This window comes from Colias philodice, chromosome 12 (assembly GCF_061535455.1).
Source record: "Colias philodice isolate Cphi_HAF_F1 chromosome 12, ilColPhil1 Martin Lab GWU primary, whole genome shotgun sequence".
Taxonomy (NCBI): Eukaryota; Metazoa; Arthropoda; class Insecta; order Lepidoptera; family Pieridae; genus Colias; species Colias philodice.
The window spans coordinates 561,915-585,882 of NC_143097.1; the positions used below are offsets into that span (position 1 = coordinate 561,915).

General features: G+C 35.9%; 2 protein-coding genes across 2 annotated transcripts in view; both read right to left on the reverse strand.

Annotated features, from left to right (window-relative positions):
- The window catches only part of nonC (serine/threonine-protein kinase Smg1), a 105,918-nt gene that overhangs the window by 13,500 nt on the left and 68,450 nt on the right, over nucleotides 1-23,968 (reverse strand). Inside the window, exon 2 of the mRNA XM_089701922.1 lies at nucleotides 2,704-2,912. Within this exon, the coding sequence (XP_089558048.1) occupies nucleotides 2,704-2,912 (209 nt within the window). The remainder of the gene's footprint in view (nucleotides 1-2,703; nucleotides 2,913-23,968) is intronic.
- The window catches only part of Aps (diphosphoinositol polyphosphate phosphohydrolase 1 Aps), a 158,873-nt gene continuing 145,112 nt past the window's right edge, over nucleotides 10,208-23,968 (reverse strand). The window contains exon 4 of the transcript XR_016316428.1: nucleotides 10,208-10,247. The gene's annotated coding sequence lies outside the window, so the exon portion shown is untranslated. The remainder of the gene's footprint in view (nucleotides 10,248-23,968) is intronic.

Consider the following 23,968-nt stretch of genomic DNA (forward strand, 5'->3'; position numbering starts at 1 on the left):
AGGCGGAAAGTTATATTGGTTTAAAACAGCAGACTCATGTCTGATAAAAAATGCGCTTTCACAAGCGATTGAGCACTACGTAAAGCCGCATCTCATGTTTCGCTACAGCTTTGAAGAGCGAATATACGATATTTTTCCTATCTCTCAGTGTTATTACTTGTAATCGACACAAGGGGAAAGAATTTCGAATGCGAGGCGGATTGTTTTATTCACATGTTATATTATTTCCGTTCCGTCTCATCTTCGGAAATAGCTCAAAGATAAGGAAAATATTTTCTCACTGGTTTGACGTTTATAGACTACAAGCCCACATATGAAAAAAATATGGGTCAAATGAACCACCACGGGACATATCTAGTACGAAAGAAGAGCAAAAAATAATAAGATTCATCACTATGCCGTCACTTGTAAGCTGTCCAACTGAGTGCAGATGAGAATTGAAAAGTACAGGTAGACTCGGTAAATTTTGGTCATATATTTTTGTACGGCATTCTTAACCATCGATAGATCCATTAAAAATAATAAGAAACCGCTCAGTGCCGTACAAAAATGTTGGTCCACCAAGTCGGAATTTTAATTTCATTTCCGAGAGTTACCGGGGGTAAATTTGGTCATTTGACCATGTACGGCATCTGTGTCATACTATTGCTATACTGCTTTTAATCCATTATTCCGCAACGCCGTACAAAAATCATGGGGACAAGGGGAAAAAATCGAGAGTTGTAATCCCCTCTCTTTCCCCACTCCAGGGGGTCATTTGACACAACACGAAATAAATTTATTTTTAAAGTATTTTATGCATAGATAATATTTTTTCATGTGCCGTACATTTTCGTTGGTTCAAAGGGGAAAAATCTGAAAAAGAAAAAATCCATATAACGAAATGTTTGCTTTATATTTTGATGATAAAATATAAATATACATTAATATTAAGAAGCTCGAGGTGGTTAATTATCACCTTGGAAAGTCGGAGTCAAGTGGAATGGACTCCGTTAAATTGATGAACTAATAAAAAAGCTATGAACGAAAAGATGTGAATTATATGCAATCAGCCCATGAATACAGGTAAAGTCACAAGCAAATGCTAGTATTATATACATATTCAAAATGTACAAGTAAAGCGCTTTCAAATGATACCAAACACGGCATATTTATCTTAACTTTATTTTTTTACTCTGTATGTTTTGTCCGCTAGAGGGCGCCACATTAGATTTTGTGAAACCCCATATAGCCTTTAGCTAGCTGGTCGCTGGTTATCCAGTGAACAATTCAGATGCTTCTAATGATATGTTATTTGTCGAATTCTGATAAGTAGTTTAGAAGTTACGAGGGAATAGATGAACATACATACAGACCTGTCAAAACCATAACCCTCCTTTTGCTTTGCCGTAGTTGGGTAAAAATATGTTAATGCCGTATCAAATGGCCATAAAGCACCCTTAAAATTGTAGCTTTCGTCGCTTTCATCAGCCTAAAAGATGTGGTCTGCACAAAAATGTACGGCATCGTTTTTTCCTAATTTATCTATGTTAATACTATTTAAAACAACGAATAAAGTGTAGAAAACTATTATATTTCATTAATCTACGATGTTTAAACTTAAACAAAATTTCTGGTTTTGCATTTCTCTATAACTTTTTTTAGAACGGTTTCTTTTGAACGGCAATACTATACAACAATTGAATTTTACAATATCATGTTAAAAAAAAAGTTCCCGTACAGGGTCAAATGACCTTACAGCTCTTTATATCAAGAATTCGATGAAATTAAGATGATTATTGGTATACATTTAAAAGAACAATTATTTTTTGACGGCATTGCTTTTAATAGTACTTTTGAGTGCTAGATAATGTTTTGGAACCGAAGCCGTACTTAGTCAAATGACCCCCTGGAGTGGGGAAAGAGAGGGGATTGCAACTCTCGATTTTTTCCCCTTGTCCCCATGATTTTTGTACGGCGTTGCGGAATAATGGATTAAAAGCAGTATAGCAATAGTATGACACAGATGCCGTACATGGTCAAATGACCAAATTTACCCCCGGTAACTCTCGGAAATGAAATTAAAATTCCGACTTGGTGGACCAACATTTTTGTACGGCACTGAGCGGTTTCTTATTATTTTTAATGGATCTATCGATGGTTAAGAATGCCGTACAAAAATATATGACCAAAATTTACCGAGTCTACCTGTACTTTTCAATTCTCATCTGCACTCAGTTGGACAGCTTACAAGTGACGGCATAGTGATGAATCTTATTATTTTTTGCTCTTCTTTCGTTCTAGATATGACCCCTGGTGGTTCATTTGACCCATATTTTTTACATATGCGGGCTTGTAGTCTATTACACAGCGATGTTTATCTCAAATCATCACTTTTTTTCCAATGTTATGTAGCCCATAAATTAATACGATATACAAATCTGTACTAATATTATAAAGCTGAAGAGGATGTTTGTTTGTTTGAACGCGCTAACCTCGAGAACTACTGGTCCTATTCGGTGTTAGATAGGCTATATATTATCTCGTTAAGACCAACAGGAGCGGAGCACTGCGGGTAAAACCGCGGAGCACAGCTATTAAATAATACTAAGTAAATAATAATTTACTCAAAACAATTATTGCTTTAAAATTGCTACAGCAAATATATCAAAAAAATTGTGTGTCAAAACTACTAGGGTAGACTTAAAGCTCAGTTCAACATACGTGACTTCGGTGACGCCGTGTCGCAGCTCCTGCACGCGCACGGCCAGCATGGCCCGCGCGGCCCGCACGTGCCTCGCGCCGCGGCGCCGCCTGCCGCCGCCCCACTCCACAAGCGGATCGTACACGAACGCTTCCAGCAGCGTCAGCAACGTTTCGCGGCCGCGCCGCATCGTGCGGATCACGTGCTCGCAGGCCAAACGGAATATGCCCTGGAAAAAAAGATCAATTAAGCTACTCAAAAACTACTTCAAAAAATAAAAAGCTTATCACATTTAGGTAGGCATAATTTTCAAAACAGATGTAGCAGTTAATCTGTTACACACTTATTCAAATCTGTCGTCTTTATAATATGTTAATTAACATGGTTAGCCCTATTCTACGAAGGGTATAGTTTTACTTTTTATTTATTTATATAAAGACTTTACCACAATAACAGCAGTCTAAACATTTTGAATCCTACGTAACGTTACATCGAAAGAAACACCTCGCGTACATATCGCCGCCGCTCGTGTGGAAACAGCAGATATCGAGTGCGGCTATCCGTGAACCGAACGGGGCAATGTTTATATTGTACAATTAAACTTACAACGGACAGCCGTACTGGCTTGGAATTAATCGAATCTTACTGCGAGGTGCAAGTATAAAAATAGGATTTCTATTTATTGAAGTTACATAGATCGAAGGTTTGTATCTTAAAATTTTATAGCCGTAATTCAACCGCCCAAATTTGTATAAATTTATTATATGTAGTAGAAAAGCTTAATACGATTTTGCTAAAGCATAATGCTCTAACATCTCATCAGTCGTAAGGAGCTGTCGGAAAATTGAAATGGTACACAAAATATTCCATTTGCATTGAAGTAATAATTTACAAAATTTACTATATGTATTATAAAGCCTATATATATTTATATAGCCCTACTTTTTATATTGGAATAAAAAGCTATAGGCTAGGTTTGGTATGTTCTCTTGCTGGGAGAAGATGAGTTGACCCTGCAGGGTCTCGTGAAAGTGATGGTCAGTGGCGACACTGAATGGAAGGCGGTCTTGGCCTTTTGCGAGGCCGTGATCAAAGCAAAGGAGGTTGCAGAGAGGGCCCGGGAGAATGACCCAACGGCGGATCCTCTGCGCCGACGAAGACCCGGCAGACGCAGGCGTCTGTACGTCCAGCAATAGGACTGAAATATTATACGGTTTGACGAATAAGCGCAGGGGGAGGTTTACGTAGAAACGAGCATATTGTAGCTATGCTCGCTGCAAGTAAACCGGCCCCCCCTGCGATAGAAGGCGGATAGCCCGGCAATAGGGCGGCGTTATCTTCTGATACCGACGTCTATTGCCACCTTATGGGCTTGGGTGAGCCGCCAAGTCGCGGCAATCTCCACGTACGCGGTGGGGGTATAAGGCCTGGCTGTTAACCCCTGCCGCCGAAGGTGAACGCAGGCCACCGTTGGGTTTTAGTGGGTATGGCTTCTCGCGAGTCCCACATACCCCCTCACGCAGAAAAACTGCAGAGGGGGATGCGTAAATGCATTTCCCAACGTTAAAAAAAAAAAAAAAAAAGGTTTGGTATGTTCTGCATCCCTCCGTTAAGTGTTGGCCTAGTTAACGAGACGCTTAGCGCAATCCAGTTGGCATCATGGGGGGCCATGAAACAAGCGACTTATAAGTTGTTAATTATGATAAATCTATAAAATTGACATCAAATAACGCAGAAAGACACTTCTATTATTACGGGAGACCAACGATGCAATTAAATCACGTAAATATGTACATATTATATGCCGTGCAACGAACAATACATACCAAGTTCTCTACTGTATATTATGTGTCCTTTCTGCATTCTATATCCCTAACCATTAACACTAGATGGAGCTGTATCAAGTCTTCAAACGCTCGTTTCCTAGCTACTCGGTCGCGAGTAGCATATTTGCGGTGCACTCGGTCGCGAGGCCGCGGCGGGCGAGCCGGCAGCCGCGTCACTTGAACGTCTAAACGGTCTTAAATACTGCCGAGTTCACATCTTTGCGCTTGCACGTGCTTCGATTTATGCTATGATTATTTTATAACTAGATTTTTATATATTTTTTTTGTTTCGTTTTTTTTAATTAGTTATATAATGTATACTAACTAGCAGCTAGGTACGATTATGAATTAGTAATTAGTTAACGCATTTACCCGAAGTATGTTGCATGTGCAAAAACTGTAGGTATATTGTTATTTCGATGAGGGAACCAATGCCTTTATTTTTAGTCCTGAGTCGGGTAAGAGAAATATTTAAAATCCATTTATCTTTAATTAAAGTTGTGGTTCATAAACAATGTAAAGTGATATAAAATAGCACCTGCTACACCAACAAGTGGCACCAAGATGAATGGATTAATGTTAAAACCGTGACAGCACCACGGGGACACCTCTCATCGCAACTCTTGAGTAATTTTCTTTTAATGACTTTGAATTTAAACCAGCTAGGCACTTTGCCATTGCTTTGAATTTAATTATTTAGGATTTTACGAAATTTACCAAGATTACTAGAACATTACGTTACAAATGAAAATTGTTGGAAAGCAAGTACATCATAAAAATTGAATACTATCATTGATCAGAAAACCTAATTGATTTAATTGACAGAAATTCCATTTCAAAACTCTATTATGTATAGGTTACGAGAATTATAAACTATATTCTCTGATGTATATTTTACTTCAATAGCCTTTATTCAAAGTATAGACTAGAAGCTTTTGAGTCATAATGTTAACACAATTATGAGGAATAATTATCGCACAGCCAAGTGCCTGAATTACGAATTCGTTTCGCGTAATTGTTAGTAAATTTATTTATCCAGGGCTCAAACCGCAGCTCTAGTTTATGTTATGAAGAAACATTATTTAACACTTAGTACGTGTTTGTTTAATTAATGGAGGGTAAAATAGATGCTTTACTACAATAATTTGAATATTTATCATGAGTTATATAGTTGTAATTATTCGTTAGCATATTATTTTATGATTTGCAATTTGTTTTATCAGCACATACTCAGTCACCAACCATAAAATATTATGTTAACAATTGTATGTGAATAGAACGGACCTAATGCACAAAAATGTGATCTATGCGGGCTTCCAATATTGCATGTAAATAATAATATTTATAATTATATTAAGGAACAGCTCGTTATTAAAAACACTACATAACCCGATAGTCAACCATTCAACTTTCAAGTCGCTTTATGTCGACACTAAGAGCTAGCGCGCACGAGCAACTTTGTCTCCGCAACTATTTTGTCTCCGCAACTATTTTGTCTCTCCCACCTATGGGCTAGTATGAAAGTGCGCGCACGTAGCGACGCAACTCCCCATACAAATTGATGGGAGAGACAAAATAGTTGCGGAGACAAAGTTGCTCGTGCGCGCTAGCTCTAAGGCACCGCAAATAATGTCACATCTTACATTAAAAATAAAGCAAAACACGTAGTGACGGTAAGTCGCAAGTTCTAATGAAGTGTCGAACGCGGCCCGCGCCGACACACTCTTAACTTTACGTCGTGACTCGTGACTTGCGAACTAGGACTTGGCAATTTTACGATCATTGCATAAAAGCGATCGTGTCACACCGCTATACTTGTAACGGGATGAAATTTACTTTCAAGTTTACTTACTTAACTTTTGCTTTTTTATGTTTTTTGATCGGGTCCTATCCTATTAATTATAATCTCGAGAATTTATGGAATTTTATAAAAAGGATTGATTTTGTTTGCTATCTATAATTTTATCACACTGTAAAAGCAAAATCATAAAACATCAATATTTTTTAAAAATTCAAATTCAAATATTGAAAATAGTTAAATCACCTTAGAATCTGTGGATATATGTTTCATTTTCATATTCCAAAATCCATCCATAAAGAACACGTAAGTATTATAGGTAATACAAAATATAATAAAAATATAAAAAAATATTTATATTATATCATTTCATTTCCTTATAACTTCAATGCATATCACAGTGTTATTCGTGCTACGGTCTAAAAGGCTACGACGTAGCCGACGTAGCACGTCTACAAGCTCCGTAGACATGCTACGTTTCGCATCAAACGCTTCAAGAATATAAAATTGTTATCTACCAACGTTGAATATTCAATTTTACGATAAATTTGTTTTATATGCTCATAAAGATGTCTCACTATTATCTACAAATGGTCACTTTTAATATACACTACATACAATTTTAACTTGAAATAGTTTTCTGTTATTTATTATTACTTTATCTAAGTATAAATACACAGTTATGTATAGCGCCCTGCATACTATTCAATTCATCTTAATTAACAGTATTATATAGCTGTTAACACTGCAATTACTGCGTAGTACTAACATTCAATTAGTCTTAATATATTGTATACTGGATATAATTTATAAATCGTCTAGAATCCCTCAGCAATATTTTAAATACCAATGTACATTTAGGTAATGCTGAGAATCTTATAAATTTTAATAACATCTCCATTTGTAGGTTTATAACCAAAACTATTTATACGAATACTCTGGATACTTTAATGAAAATAACAAATTCCTAATTTTCACGGAATATTAAAATAAATATGACTTATGTTTTTACATTTAAATAAATATGAGTACCTACTTTTCTGAAAACGATACAGTCTTACTAAAATACTCTCCTTAATATGATTTCACATTGTATTATTGTGAATACAAAAGTATTCTACGAAATACACAACAGATTTTTACTTGTTATATCTTTTGAAAAATATATTTTTCGCATCCTTTAAAAGTGTTCTGCTTCTGGTACCTTATTAAGGTATATCACCTGCGTCTTTTGTTAAATCTCAACTCCTGGATCACATTTCAATTCAAAACGAGCATGAATACGTGTTACTAAAGCATTTATAAAAACCTCCCATTAAATAATACGAACATACAAAAACCATGTTAGCCAAAGCAACAACAACATTTTCGAGGGCGCCCTAGATTTAAGCATGTTGAAAAATAATAAATGAAATAAACAACATAACAAAAGATTTTCATGTAACGATTTAAATAAGTCGTTTCAGATCAAGAGTAGCACTTTCCATATTAAAATATACACACAACTCGTATTCGTAGCTCTCGTAGCATTCCAATCAAATTAAAAATACATTTGACAAATTTTGAAAATTTCTTCTTTATTAATAATTATTTTTTTTACATTTATGTGCTATTCATACATATTCTATTAAACGATCTCGTGTGGGACATGATATGGCACGTATAAAGGCTTTTTGATAAGATAAATTCATCGCGAAACGAAACCCACTGCACAAAGAAAGATCAGATGTGCGTGAAAATTGTAATTCGTAATATAATCGCCTTCCTCAATCTCCAAGTGAATTTATTCAAATAAATGAAATTCTCTATGTAATATCAGGATTTCTATTATTATACGAAGGAAGAAATTTATTTACATAAATATGCTTTTGAAAGTTTCTCACGTGACCTTGAAAATGTCGAATTGCGTTAATCTTGCCTTATTTAATGGAGAGGAATGAAAACACAAATATCATTTGATTCATTCCACGTCATCTCAATACCATGTTGAAACAAAACCACTGCATTACTTCATTTAATGTAAAAAAAGCACAATGAAAAACGCTGCATTTGAATTTGTTACGCAATGCGAAAAAACCTTACAATATGAAAAGTATTATCCTTTGATGTCTTGTAACTTTTAGTTACTAGTCGTAACAAATCACGTTTCTCAAACGGGTATTCTTTCAGAGAGTTCTCTTACAACTCTATCCAATTATATTCAAGTTATTTCATAACGTGAAACAACGCAGAGGTGGCGGCTAAAAGAAGCCGTGGAATTCGTTTAATCCCGAGCGAATTGCGCAACTTTTCGGCTGAAATTTAGAAAGAGGTACATTGCCACACAGAGGTTGGACGAAATTAATTACCTGCGAGAACAAAAACGTGTAAATATGACTGAAATAGCTTTATTTAGAATACGCGTCAACATCACACTCAATGAACTTACATGTAAGCGGAAAGTTCGGTCTGTTAGGCGCGGGACATATACAAGCGGCGCGGCGCGCATCGGGCGCACCGCGGGCGCGCCAGCCGGCGCGCCGCGGGCGCGCCAGCCGGCGCGCCTCGGGCGCGCTACCGGCGCGCCTCGGGCGCGCTGTTGGCGTCCGAAAATGATATTTATATAGAGTGGTTAAATGCATTTTCTTCATGCATAATTTAGTAAAATTATGTTTTTTGTGCTAAAAGAGATTTGAAAGTAACGTTAATTTGAAAGTAACGATTTTGTTTTGATAATTCCTTGTAAGTAAATAGCGAGGATAACCCCACGATTGCAAATATATCTTTGTTGGAAATGTTGGAATTTACTTGGAAAATTTTATAGTACTTTTAAAGTACATAATTTTAAAGTAGTACTGGTGTAATGATGGAAGAAAAGAAGGTTAAAATAACACAAAATTTATATTGTACTAGCGGTCCGCCCCGGCTTCGCCCGTGGTACATATTTCGCAATAAAAGGTAGCCTATGTTCTTTCTCAGGGTCTAAAGATTATCTGTGCCAAATTTCATCAAAATCGGTCCAGTACCTAGTTTATGCGTGAAAACCATACATACATACATACATACATACATACAAACCTTTCCTCTTTATAATATTAGTATAGATAAAATATGGTTTTCAAACACAGGTTTACATTTAAACCATATAAATCTTATCATTAAAATCTCAGTTCAAAAGTATTTACAGTACTGATCATTCCACAATATTATTACAATTACAAATAAATAAAAAACACAATCAAAATCAGGATTATCTTTATTTCTGACATTGTAAATACATGGGAACTTTCATTATGCTCTTCTTCATTTTCACTTTCCCTACTGCCATCACCTGTGTAAATCATTTCATCGATTAATTCAATTCACCTTTAAAAACAAAACGAAGAAGGGTATTTAATAGCAGCTCTATATAATTCCACACAGAGAGAACACATTTTTGACTGACAGGCTACCGTCTCCTATAGACCGGGAGATACTGACACAAAATTTCGAGTCATTTGTAACAGGATGGCGGTTCTACAGGGGTCTTAGTACGCAATGACAAAAAGAAAAACGATGGTGTGAACGCTGGTACCGGCGGCTTAGTCGCGTGGACGTTAGTCGAACTCGTCGGAAAAATAGCGAAGTCAAACGATTTGTAACACAAAAATTTTAGAATTTACCGATAGCCCATAAAAAAGAAGTAGGCGGTAGTGTCATGCCATACTTTTCCGGTGTGACTTACAGCCCGCCATACATAGACGCGAATGTGTTGATTTAAAAAAAACAATTCAACCATTTGTACCAGGCTAACTTTTGCACAGGTAACCATCGTCGTGCAGCCATTTACGAAAATCGCCATGCCATACTTTTCGGACGATTCCAAATGGTCGCCATACCGCCGAAAATCTGCAAATTTTTTTTTTGTAACAATTGTAACAGACAAATGACTCGAAATTTTGTGTCAGTATCTCCCGGTCTACTACCACCCGATTTGTTTTTGATTGTGTATGACCGTGAATTGACCTCTATTTGGGGAAGCGCGCCTGCGGTACGCCTGCGGTACGCCCGCGGCGCAACGGTGGCGTGCCGCCTCGACGCCTGTCCAAAATTCTTTCATACAAAATGTATAAGAAGGATGTGGTGCAAAACAGATTGAAGAGGCGCGCTTATGGCACGCCCGCGCCCGCACCGCTTGTGTTTGACCCGCGCCTTAGATATTATTTGTCGGATTAAAACAATAGACTTTTTGAGCCGGTATGAATTATTCCCTTGGGATATTCGTAATGTTCACCACGGAACGTCCTAAACAGTAAAACTGTTACATATTTTTTATAAAAAAAATTATAGTATTTTAGTTCGACATTAACATTTCATATAAAGCTCATACTAATTTCAAAGCACACTCAAGCATAATTACATAATACCCACCGGGAAGCCCATAAAAGGTAGCTAATGTAAAAATCCCGCGAATTTTATTACCGTTGACGATCCCACATCACAAAGGCTCCCGTAATTTTTAACAGGATTCTGTTTGAGAAATTGAGCGATCCTCTCGACGATATCTGAACTTAAATCAACTCGAAGCGCTAATTATTCTAATAAAAAAAGGCTCAGCAGAAAGGACTGTATTTAGTTAATATTAAGATCTAAAATTCCGTGTGTTGTTGAGGTAGTGTTATTAGAAGCTGTGCGAGCCGGGAAGGTCGCGGTAATTAAAAGTTCTCACAAAGAGATTAAGTGTTTAGGTCTCGTTTAAATCTATATTTAACGTCGCATCATTATAAAGCATCATGGAAAAACCATTGTGAACGTTTTTGCTCGCTTTTTGTTTCTCCCATTGTCCATTTCGGGGACGGTTAAAATTTTTGGGTTGAAAGTTATATCTATTATGAAACAAAAGAGATATTCCAGGCCAATGTACAAAGTTTGGTATAGATAATAATCTAAAATAATAATAAAAGCACTGTTCAATTATGTTGCACATTTATTTATTCACATTGGCTCCTTTTAGAATATTACACGGCGATTGATTCGGAAAACAGTTTCTAGGAAAGCTAGCAAGAACCTCTATAGTTGCTCTTTGAACTTCCAACATAGAATACCATCGTCTGTACAAACAATACATTTTTTTATTGAATTGAATGCAGTTCTACTTATATTTTGTCTACGACATGAATTCAAAAAAACTTTTGAAAATTAAACAGCATATTAGGTATAATCCAATCCATACACCAGAAGGTTCCATGCGTCAATACGGCCAATAACGGAAACCCTCTCGATTCCATTTCCTCTTTTATGATTTAAGGGAGGCTTTTGTTTTAATTAACTCTGAATCCGAACACGCCCATTTTACGACTGTATGTATTGTATTGACTTCTTTATATTTTTGTGATTTTTTTTTAACTCTAATTAAAAGAGCAACTATGGAGTTTCTTGCCGATTCTTCTCCATAGATACTGCTTTCCGAATCGGTGGTAAATGTTAAAAATACTTATGTAATGACGATTCGAAAGTTCTACTAAATAGTAGTCATTTTTTTTTCAATTGAATAAATGAATGTTTGAGTTTGAGTTTGAATTTCTTCATGCGTTTGTGTGAAATTACGTAAATGAAGAGCGTAATGGTAAGGTCTATAACTAGATACTTTGTTACTCGTAAAAAAATAATAGCTCGATGTGAATTTCTTCAGACTCTTACTATATGTATAATTACTTAATATATATTTATCTGATCGTTTCTTATCTTAGAGTTATTTAAATATGTACTTCGTTAATGTATTTCATTAGTGAAGGGTCACGTCTTGAAGTGTACATAGTAAGATGCATTGAATTCTGCAATTTTCTTGACGAGCGAAGTAGCTTAAATGTTTTTTAAATATATTTTAATTATCTTTTTTTTACAATTATAAAATCCTTTACAATATCTACTGCTTTAAGAACAAAAAAATATCCTCTCAACATACATAAGAATCTGTACAGTTTCATCTCTTAGCTATGAAATTCAAAATCAGTGTATACAGCCGCGGATACTAATCACATTTTCGCACGTTTTCTTTGAGAATGTTTACGAAAAGCATTCAGTCCAGGAACGTGACCAAATAATAATTTTCGCGATCGTGATTGGCTATTGAGATCTCTTATAATGGGATTGTAAGGATGAATTATTGATATGGGCTCCGTGAATTTTCCTTCGAAATTTTGCGGCTTGTAATTAAATAACGTATATTAGCTGTTCGCGATTTCGATTGATGTTCAAGGAAGATACATCTTAGAATTAATTACCATTCCGATATTTTTTTCATACGCAAGGACTAAAATACATAATCTGTAACTAGTATATATTATGATATTATCACAATTATTGTGTCCAACTATTTAGTAATCACAATTTTCCAAAACCTTCCAAACTTCAAACAAAATAATATTAAATTATATTTGACACATACTACAGCAGGCAAACAATCCATCAACTAAATACATTTCATTACACGTATGTATTTAACGTTCGCAAAAACAGCTCACAAGGAACGCTTACATAACTGCTCGCTTTGTATTCCGTAAAGTGGAAAATATAAGGCAATTTCCAGCGAATGTTTCGGAGGTCACCCCGGCGCCGTGTGCCGCGCACGTGGCGGTGCGACTTCAACTTTCACTTGAACTTTCCACGGAGCAAATAACACATACACAGTGGCGTAGCTACCCAGGGGCAACGGGGAGCGGGGCCCTAAAACCTGGAGCCCTCGGGTCCTAGCAGCAATTTTCGATCGAACTAAACTTTCCAACATTTCTTCCATTTTCAAAATAAATATGACAAGACTTAGCTAGACTTAGCGTTATTTTGTTTCCGTTGATCCTTGACAGGTCCTATTTCGTACCTCAGGGCCTTCGGTTACCTAGCTTCGTCACTGCACACACGTCTTGATATTTACCTTCGCTGCACATTTATTTATTGCGTCCCGTCTCGCCCGCCATGTACCGAGTTAATTATAACGCTGTGCAAGAATGTTTTTATAATCCACCTCTTTATTAGATGTTGCCCGTGACATTGTGTTCTTTTATTCCAATGTTTGCTTTTCTTATTAATTCTTCTCGATTTCACAGACGGTACACGATTTTCATAGCGTAAAATTCTTATTATATTAAACTTAATACACATATTGTTAAATGAGTGAACGTGTAAGTCTTAAAATAACTGTTAATCTACGTTTAAACTAATCCCTAATTAAACAAAATTAAACTAATTAATTAAATAAAACTAATTAATCACCTCTCACACCTAATAAATTTCACGTGAAACAGGCAAAACCTCTAAACATAGCGAATAATGTCCATAAATAGCGGTGTAACATCTCCCTAGAGAAGCATTCTCATGGACATACCTTTTGTGCCAATCGCTACGACCAGCTTACATCGCCGGATGCTTTGCGACGGGAGCTGTCTGCTAGCATTCACACCGCTGTACATACACACCAACATACATACACACCATATACAGACATATAAACGGCGGGAGAGGAAATTGTGGATCTTGTATGCGATCGCAGGAATTGACACTCGCTGTGTTAAACGCGAAAGCGAATAAACTTATAAAGGGAATCGAGAACATTTGTTGTTGTATTTAGTTATCAAGCAATATATGTTCCTTTGCTAATCTACGATTTACGTTGTCTTCTATTTCACATAAATCAAGTTTGTTTGTCCTTGATCAACCTTCATCACTATAAATATAAATTCTTCATAATCGTTCGTTCCATTCGTTCCAATCGTTCGGACATTAAAATAGTTCCTCTCCTACAATATTTGATTGTTTTTTTTACCTTATAATTAATTTCCAACTCAACCACTTTAAATACTCAAGTAGGTAGCACAAATACCTCGACCGAGCTCTACATATTTGTTTCATACAAACAATTGTGCTAGAAAGATCTAGAAACATCCATCCGAGGAGCGTCTCTTCAGACGATCAGACGTTAATAAATTTTTACAACCTCAGGAACGCGTGCACCCAACGACATGTGATGTCGCGTTTATTTACTAAATAGATATTGTGGAGTTTAGGTTACTTGCAACTGGTCGTTGGTATCGCTTCTCAACTTGACTATATCAATACATAGTGTAGGTATACCATTTCTTCATTAATGAATAACAGTTTAGTAACACACCAATACATTTTACATCTGCCTTCTGAATTATTTCTTCATTTGAATATAACACATTTTTATTTATAAATGTATACTATTGTCTTAAATATTGTCAAAAAATTCACTACTGCACAGTATAGAGACATATCATAATCGTAATGCCAATTAAAAACGAAACCACACGCTCGTCTATACCAACCCTTATTAACAAGCTCTTTACGGCAACACTGAACGGAAAGGGTTACTATTATTGCCCGACAGCCGTCAGCAAGCACCCCTCCACATTGTTATTGTGTGCACGTACGATTCACTGAGAATTACATCCTTATGTACGTGCTAAATTGACAAGCTGACACTCTACTGTATTTTGTTATAGGTAATTTAATGTATGTAGGATTTTTCGATTATATTTTGTAGTAATCAAAGGAATTGTAGTCTCAGGTCTCTCTCTTATTGAACAGCACGCAGTTCGCAACCAAGCAAACCAATTTTATTTTCTTAATTTCATGAAATCAATATAAATTTATCTATTTAAAGGATCTAGAGTTTTTCATAATATACCTACATCATATTAAATATTGTGAAGTTTATTTACATATCTCTTTATAAGACCCTCATGCTGTGCTACACATTTTTATCAGCATCCATCTATACAACAATCGATATAACGCATAACGCATAGCTCGAGCAGCACATCTACCTCGTGCAGCTACATAGCATCAGTGGAAACGGTCACATACTATCACAGCTTAGCTATTACATCCTATAAGCATATCTGCATAGCACAACTCGGTGGGAAAGCAATCTAATAAGTTGATCCACATCTAGCTGGATAGCTGTATCGGCATGATACGCGATTGGCCGTAACATCGCAATCGGAATGCATGAGACACGTGTACCTAGTGAATGCATTATTCATTCGCACGCATTACTGCTCTGTGCTTTCATACTTTGTTGGAAACTTTGATTAGAGCGTGGTAATATAATATATATGTTACGGCTAAAGGTAGGTGAGAACATAAACTTAAGATTAGCCGGCTAAACTTAGGTTTATTTTCGACGAGGTGTTAATGTTAGTTTGTTCTATCTTTAGCCGGCTAAACTTAAGTGTAACCGCAGGCCCGTGGCTAAAAATGTCGGGGTGGGTAGATTTGGTTAGCGCCGGGCTGGTGGAGGGCTTGAGGGGCCCGCACAGTGCCAGAAAACACTCGCCCTGTTCCTTACATGTATTATAGTAACCAAATCTACCCACCCCGACTCAGGGCAGAAAGCTGGTGGCTAGGTTAGGTTAGGTTAGAACTCTTAAGACCCGCACGAGCCGAGCGAGCGCAGCGAGCGTGCTGCGGCAGCAGCCGGCGAAGTGCCAGAAAACACTCGCCCTGTTCCTTACATGTATTATAGTAACCAAATCTACCCACCCCGACATTTTTAGCCACGGGCCTGCGGTTACACTTAAGTTTAGCCGGCTAAAGATAGAACAAACTAACATTAACACCTCGTCGAAAATAAACCTAAGTTTAGCCGGCTAATCTTAAGTTTATGTTCTCACCTACCTTTAGCCGTAACATATATATATATATATGTTAGTTGGGAAGTAGTCAATAAGTTAATCAATGAACAGATTTAAAAAGAGCGTTTTTCTATACAATAATTATGAATGTATTGAATCCCACCACTTTGCACTAGAGTCACTTTATAATGAAATTAAATGCTATTAGATAAAAAGTTGAACTTGTTTTTATTTAACAAAATAAATTTACAATCGGTTTCGAAACATCACCAAAAACTTACAATACAAAGTACCTGCAACTGAAATTAAATACAGTTTAAAGTTTTATTTCTTAAACGAATCAGTTCGGAATAAGGCTCCATTGTGGAGGTTAATAATGTTCCAGACGGAACAGCGCAGATCTTCCATCTTATAGTTACAGTGAATTTAACCAGCGGTGTTTATTCTGTGAATGACGCTGGGAGGGAAAATAACATGCGACTTTTTGTCTTGATAGTTTTTTGTTTGGTATCAACATTTTATTTTATTTCTTTATAATTAACCTAAACTTTTTAAAACTAAATTAAGTAATAACAGTTAACAGTCAATTGTAAAACATATGTAGCTAATATTTACTTGGAAAATAAACTTTTTTTTACATTACTAACGGCCTTTTGCCAATAGATGATTTATGACAATCACAATATAATATAATGTGCTATGTAATAAAAATTATTTTAGTTGCAGCATTTAAAGCAACATGCTACATACTACCTTACAATCACACAAAGCATTGCATACATATACCTAAATAGCGAAATCTAGATAGCTCCAGAATCGACTATTTATATATACTTGTTTATCCTAATGCGCCGTCAGGTCGGCCAGTCGCTCGTGCGCAAGCGGCTTATCGCGGATGTAAGAGATCCGTCCATTAGTTTCGTCTGAGCGATGCAGCGTGTGCCTAACCCAGTTTCCATTCAAATCCGACGTAATATCACTTACACGGGGTTTGAGGAACACGTACCTATACTTTTATGATTATACTAGTCGCCGGCTTCTACTTTTGGGAAGGAAATCGAAGTTAGATTGAGGAAATCTTATATATAAAGTATCTGTTGCCAAAAGGTTGTAAAAATTTGTTCAGCTGTTCATCATTTTCGATTTTACAAACGCAACAATAATTCCCCTTGAATGATGATGTTTGGAACGCATTGAACCGTTGATATAGACGCATAAGACTATTAACTATTCCACATTCATAAAACATAGACAATATACCTCATCATAAACATAGTTCTATGAATATTTTTTTCTTTATACAATCTCGATACTATATATTATTTATTAAGTATAACGTAATTAACTCCCATGCATATTCTCTTTACTGTTTCGTCCACCGAGGCTTATATCTCGACACCCTTTGACGCCATTTTTGTAATTTATTTATCTAAAGCGCGCTTTTTCACCGGTAAATACCACTTTAAATTCATGAACAGGTTTTTAGTATACACGGATTTGCGTTTTGAAAAATTTTATGGCACTTTAGGTATCCGTATCTCAGATTATGGCACGATTTATGTTGTGCTTTATTCGAGAATTATTTTGATTAACTGTAAGAAACTGAGATTAGCATTAACTTATATTTGGAATTATGAAGATGTCTGCATATAAAGATGACAAGTAGGTAGTTATATTTTTATTTTTAATAGGGCTCGATAACTTTTTATTTACTACTTACTACTTTAATATAGTGTTGGTGCTATAAGTTAATAAGTTCGTTTATGTTTTTGATGTTCAGATTATATTTAAAGGCTAACACAACACAATATCATCTAATTTAAAGCTAGGTACCTACTACATAAATCTAATCTAAATCTCATAGTCAGCAAAAACCACAACACACGACACGACACACGACACGACAAAGGTCATATCGTGAATATCTTCCCCAAATCACGTCAAACATTCCATAGCCGTGAGATAGTGATAAATACGTGAAATTCAATTAGCCAGTAATCATGCGGCGCTACGCAGACGCCGGTGATGGCAGGTGATGCCAGGTGACTCGACTAAGCAATTACCGGTAGCGCCCCGCGGCGTTGTTAGGCGCTGCACACACTGGGATATCCGTATATATCCGTAAATACTGAATACATTTCATTTTATTAGAGTAGAAGTATAGTAAATTCCTAAGAAATGATATTTTTTTATCAACACAATGAATATACTCACAATCAATAGTAAAAAAAAGTTATAAGGATATTCTATTCTTTGCAACATTTTTCATTCGATTTCTAAAATGGCAAAGATTTTTAGTATACGCAAATAGGGACATGAAAACTATCACTAATTTCGAAAGAAAGAATTTAAAATCTTCTTTTCTCATAGCTTTTTCGTAACACAAAAAATATACTTTAAAATTAACAGAATTTTCTTTGTAAAAACTACCCCATTGCATGCGAACTTTAAATGAAATCTCTCTGCAACGTACCCTACCCTCTGAGAGTGAATTACGCTCGTCCCAGCATCCATTGAAAGTTGATACAATGTGCATTTCGACGACGATGCTCTCGATCGCCTTAATTGGTTATTATATGATCTAGCTTAGCATGTGTCTTTCATTTCTGTGTACGTTAATTAGGTATAATTAGGTACTTTCAGATCTTACATATCTTCAATAATTCGGACGCGAACGAATCCGAGGACTAAGCTAGATTACTATAGAAATTCAAGTACATGATAAAGGCTAAAAGTCTCGTCGTAATTATTTGTTACTTCAGAGGTCGCACTAATGAACGGACAGGCTAGCGAGGATTTCGTGTAACCCTACCTATCCATCTAAATCCGGCTAAAAGATCATTCTGGAACAAAATGTACGTACATTTAAATCTGAGAACAGATTTTTCATAGTTAAAAAAACTGTAATAAATGAGTGTGAAAAACGTGAAAACTAATACAAGCCCACCAATTTAATCTAGCAGGATACAAGAGACTTGCTCTTGCTTTCAATGAAAATGTTTTTAAAAAACTTATCCAATATAAAGAGTGGAATTCAAATACAGTTATAGTCAGTCACAAATTAAAAATGAAACATTTGCTTTTCATTATAAATAATAATTGTCTCTTTTTTATTTGGGTGAAAGTCTGTGATTTTCGACTCTAATGCAGTGAACAAACGCCGCGTTCACACGCCCGTTTGTTTAACCAAGCGAGTGGCTTTTGTTTCACCTTGGCATACGCCCGTGACCTTTTACGTGGAAATCAAAGTTCGTAAGAGGAAAGTTGTCATTAGCTTAGCCGCTCTATACATTATTAAGTATTCCCTTAACACACACACTTTGCACTTATAATTTTACTTACACTTTTTGAAATTGAATGAATAAATGTTAAATATAAGTTAGTAGTTACGAATACAACGTTTGTACAGTAATTTTTTGAAATAAATTAAATAATATGCTATGGTATATTGTTATATAAGCAGGATTTATGTCGATAACGTTGACACAATTATTGTAATCGTAATTATTCTTTTAATTTCCGTCTTGATTTAACGCCTGAATCGTTTACATATTGTTCAACATGAATACCTTTTCAATTCAAGTCGAAAACGATTATATAATTTTAATAATTCTCAATTTCCACTATAATAGAAAAACCTTAAATCCTATTCTCTTAAAGTAACGTATACCACGTTCCTATAAACATATAACACTCGTATCATAACACACAAAACCATACATATAAGGCACTTCATGCGGAATTTAAACGAAGCCGATATTAAAGAAGCGACAGGAATCCCCCGAATCAGAGGAAACGTAATTCCATTCTACTTGTAATGTAATACCGGCTTATGTAACGTGGGTTGTTGTTGTTTACAGGATCTGTAATCTGATTACACGCGCTCCGCTCTAATCAGCTGTCGAACTTATATTTTTCAATCTGATATCTATAGGTACGTGATTATTGTACGAACTAATGGATCTCTATTGGTTTGAATTCAATGTTCGTTTAGCATTCATGAGCATTCTATACTATAACTATTCTATTGAAAATAAACTTTGCTGTTTTCGTTGTGTTAAATATCATATTTTTTTCATACTGGAAATTTGGAGACGGCCGTTCTGTCTACTTCTATTCTGACATTAACAAAGACATGAGGTTATAATTTATTCAATTCCACTAATAATAATCGTTATGTTAAAGATGAGCGACGTGCCTTGACAAGCGAAACTCGTAGACGTAAGTATATCTTATTAATTGCCATCTACTTGTTAAGATTAAAAATATTTTACGTACACTGATCGATTCAGGCCATTTTACCCTTTATATTGAACTCAGTATTGTATTGCAAATATGAAAACATAAATAATTTAGTCCTTGGAAAGAAAACCGAACCGTACGTGAATAAATATTTTCATAACATACAACTTTTTAAATATTTTCAGTATTGTCAGATAAGAATTAACAAAATCAAACAGACCAGCCACGGCATATGCCATGTCTCATTCTCATAAACTTGATCGATCGTAATTTGGCTATAAGATTTCACGGTCTCAATATTTGGAGACGTCACAGTAGTTGGAGCGAGGTCATCTAATTCCGTGCCTGGTGCTATCGTCGGAAGGGTATGGATATAAATACTCCATTTGGGTTACGTAATATTATGGCCGATGTTGCTTAATTTAGGAGGATCAAACCCTCTATACTAATGATAACGTGACATCTGTGTCACGTTTGTCACGTGAATTTTGAACAACAACGGTGGCATTGAAATGTATAATGTGATTGCATCGACGTTAGATAATCAATTAATCTGACTTAGCTGAATAGTGTGGGTGGCAATGAAATGTATTGATTGCATCGGGTTCATATAATTAATTAACCTAACTTTAATATGACGCTGATTATTGACAATAGTCTTCATACTTTTATCCATCAATTTAAGCCATGAACTACTTACTAGTATGAAAATTAAAAACGATGGTGGTTAATATTTGGGGCAATTCACGCGAAGCGGACACAGATTTTTGGGTCAGGTTACCGATTTCGTTTATATTTTAGTATGTTACACCTGTTTATATCCTCGGTATGTATACGAAATATTTTTGCATTTAGAAGCTTAGTTTTCAAAATACAGGTCTTTGAAGATGTCAGCAAGCGCGAGGCATGCATGACTTTGTATGTAATTATCAGTTCAAAAAAGGATTTTTTTAATAAATTGATGACTGAATAATAACCCACATTATAAAACCTTTTTATTCTCATATTTTTGATTTCGAATTTATTATTAAATTCCTAAGAAAAATTAAAAAATATTTTTCTTTGTAATTTTTTACAAACTTAGCATATTTTAAAAATTTTTTAAGATCATTAAATAAATGGCTTATATTATGCTTAAACTACATGCCAAGTTCTAGAGTGATCATCGCAGAAGTTTCGAAGCTCTAGAACTCTAGAACTTGGCATGTAGTTTAAGCATAATCATCATTGGCCTATACGTCTATTACAGACGGTTTAAGCCATTTATTTAATGATCTTAAAAAATTTTAAAAATATGCTAAGTTCGTAAAAAATTATAAAGAAAAATATTTTTTAATTTTTCTTAGGAATTTAAAAATAAATTCGATATCAAAAATATGAGAATAAAAAGGTTTTTAATGGGGGTTATTATTCAGTCATCTATTTATTAAAAAATCCTTTTCTTTAACTGATAATTACATTCAAAGTCATGCATGCCTCGCGCTTGCTGACATCTTCAAAGACCTGTATTTTGAAAACTAAGCTTCTAAATGCAAAAATATTTCGTATACATACCGAGGATATATACAGGTGTAACATACTAAAATATGTATAACCGAAATCGGAAACCTGACCCAAAAATCTGTGTCCGCTTCGCGTGAAATGCCCCATTTAAGAATTCATTTTAAACCGAGCTATTATCTCATTAAACGTATTACCATTTTCGATAAATAATCCACCTAAAAATAAAACCATAAACTGCTCTGAATATCACTTAAACCATGAATGCCATCAAAGAACCAAGAACCACCAAATTAGGTACGAATTATACTAACTACCTGCTCGCTGCATGCACTTGATAGCAACAAACAAGCACCCTACGCTCGTTATCTGGCACCAATTGTCCGTAGGGCTTGAACGGGGCCAAGTGACCGGCAACAGGACCCACCCTTACGTTCGCCTGCAATTTGCGACTTGTGTTTCTGCGAACTTCCCTCCTGCGCTATGCTTCTTATAATGAGCGCTGGAATAACGCGGTTTATATTTCTTCTGGTTTTCTATTATGTGAGATAATGTAGCTCACTGTTGGGTTAATAAAGGGTTGTTTTTAAATAGAGGAATACGCGCTGTTGATTTAATTCTCGGAATTTGCCTTGCCAATTATGATCCCAAGTTTACTTGTACATATTTAAAGGAACAATACGGAGAAGTTGAAACCGTAGTATGAATATTTAAGTCACATGGTACATGATGAAGGCATACCTTTACGTACTGGGCGGTAAGGCTGTATGCATTCCTTAAACATCTCCTTTGTTTCTGTTACCGAGCTCAACATCACTAAAGCTATTTTAGGTTGCGGTCTAACTTACATTATACAAACTAGTTTTCGCCTCTAATATATTATTAGAATATTTTGTGTTTATAAACAACGTCCGTATATTATTTAATAGGCTTATAAACATATTAGTAGTGGACCTTATTGTATAAAATCAGATTATACTTATTACGCAAATGGTATGAATTTCCGTTGAAATATTTTTTATTTAGCTTTTCTTTTTGCTAACCATTCAACAAATGCGATAAACGATATAATTTGTATAAAATCGTCTTACGACAAACTGTCACGCTAAATCCAGCTCAAAACATAACACGATAATCCCAAGCTGGTCTCCAACTAGTATCATTCTGTAACATTGATAGATGAGATCCCGCAAAGTTGCAGCGGTTAATAAAAATTAACGAGCGGCTCTGGAAGAAATGACTCATTAGCTAGCAGTCAGGAGCCTTACCACTGAAACTAGATCTTGTTTTTGTTTAAATTCGATGACGATTTCGATTCGAATTCGATCTTGTAACCAATTCAAAACACACGCATTTATTTATTTAATTATACTTCTTCTAGAAGCACTTTTGAATCGTTATAATATAATAGTTTTACTTTTCACCAGCCATGGTTGATCACTTCTCGAGTTTAAAATCCATATTGATTGGTAGCTATAATCATTTGCTTGCTGTTATAATTCATTTTGAACCACAGCACGATAGTCATAATTTTCAATAGTACCTACCAATTTAGTCATCAATCGAGTCGAACTCTAGTTCAAATTTGAGTTAGAGTTGCACACAAGGTTGCTAATATGACGTGTATAAAAATAAGATAAAAATGTATTTATTTGCAACAAATGTTTTTTTTTTTTAACTCGATTGCATTAAAACTCGATAGTGTCAAGAGTAAGAGCGGGAGCACACGATGCGTTGCGGCGCCGCACCGCAAAGATTTCACCGTGTCAGTGGGCACACGAGCGGTGCGGCGCCGTAACGTTTTTATGACGCAGCGGCGTCGTAGCAGCGTTGCACAGCGTGTCCTTCCTTGTGACGCAAAACAACTGAGCGGTGCCGCTCCGACGTCGCACCGCATTCACCCCTCCCCGCCTCGTCTTGGTGGTTACAAGTCCGGTGCGGCGCCGGAGCGCATCGTGTGACATGCCACAGATATTTCTATGTAAGACGACGTAGCGACACCGCTCCGGCTTCGCACCGCCGCCGCAACGCATCGTGTGCCTTCGCTCTAAGACCGCAGGTCGCACGACTGCCACGGCTAAACAGATTAAGGCGCTGGCTAATTTCTTCCCCCAACTACGTCCCAGATACATTAAGAACCATTTTAATGTCAATTAACAACTTTTCTAGAGCGCGAACTACATAGGACTCAAGTTAGCCGTTTGACCGAATTCCGCTTTTAGCAACCAATCAATTTGCAGCGCCCATATTTACTACGAATTTGTATGAGTTTTATTTTTGACGTTATGCGCCCGTATACGAAGTAATT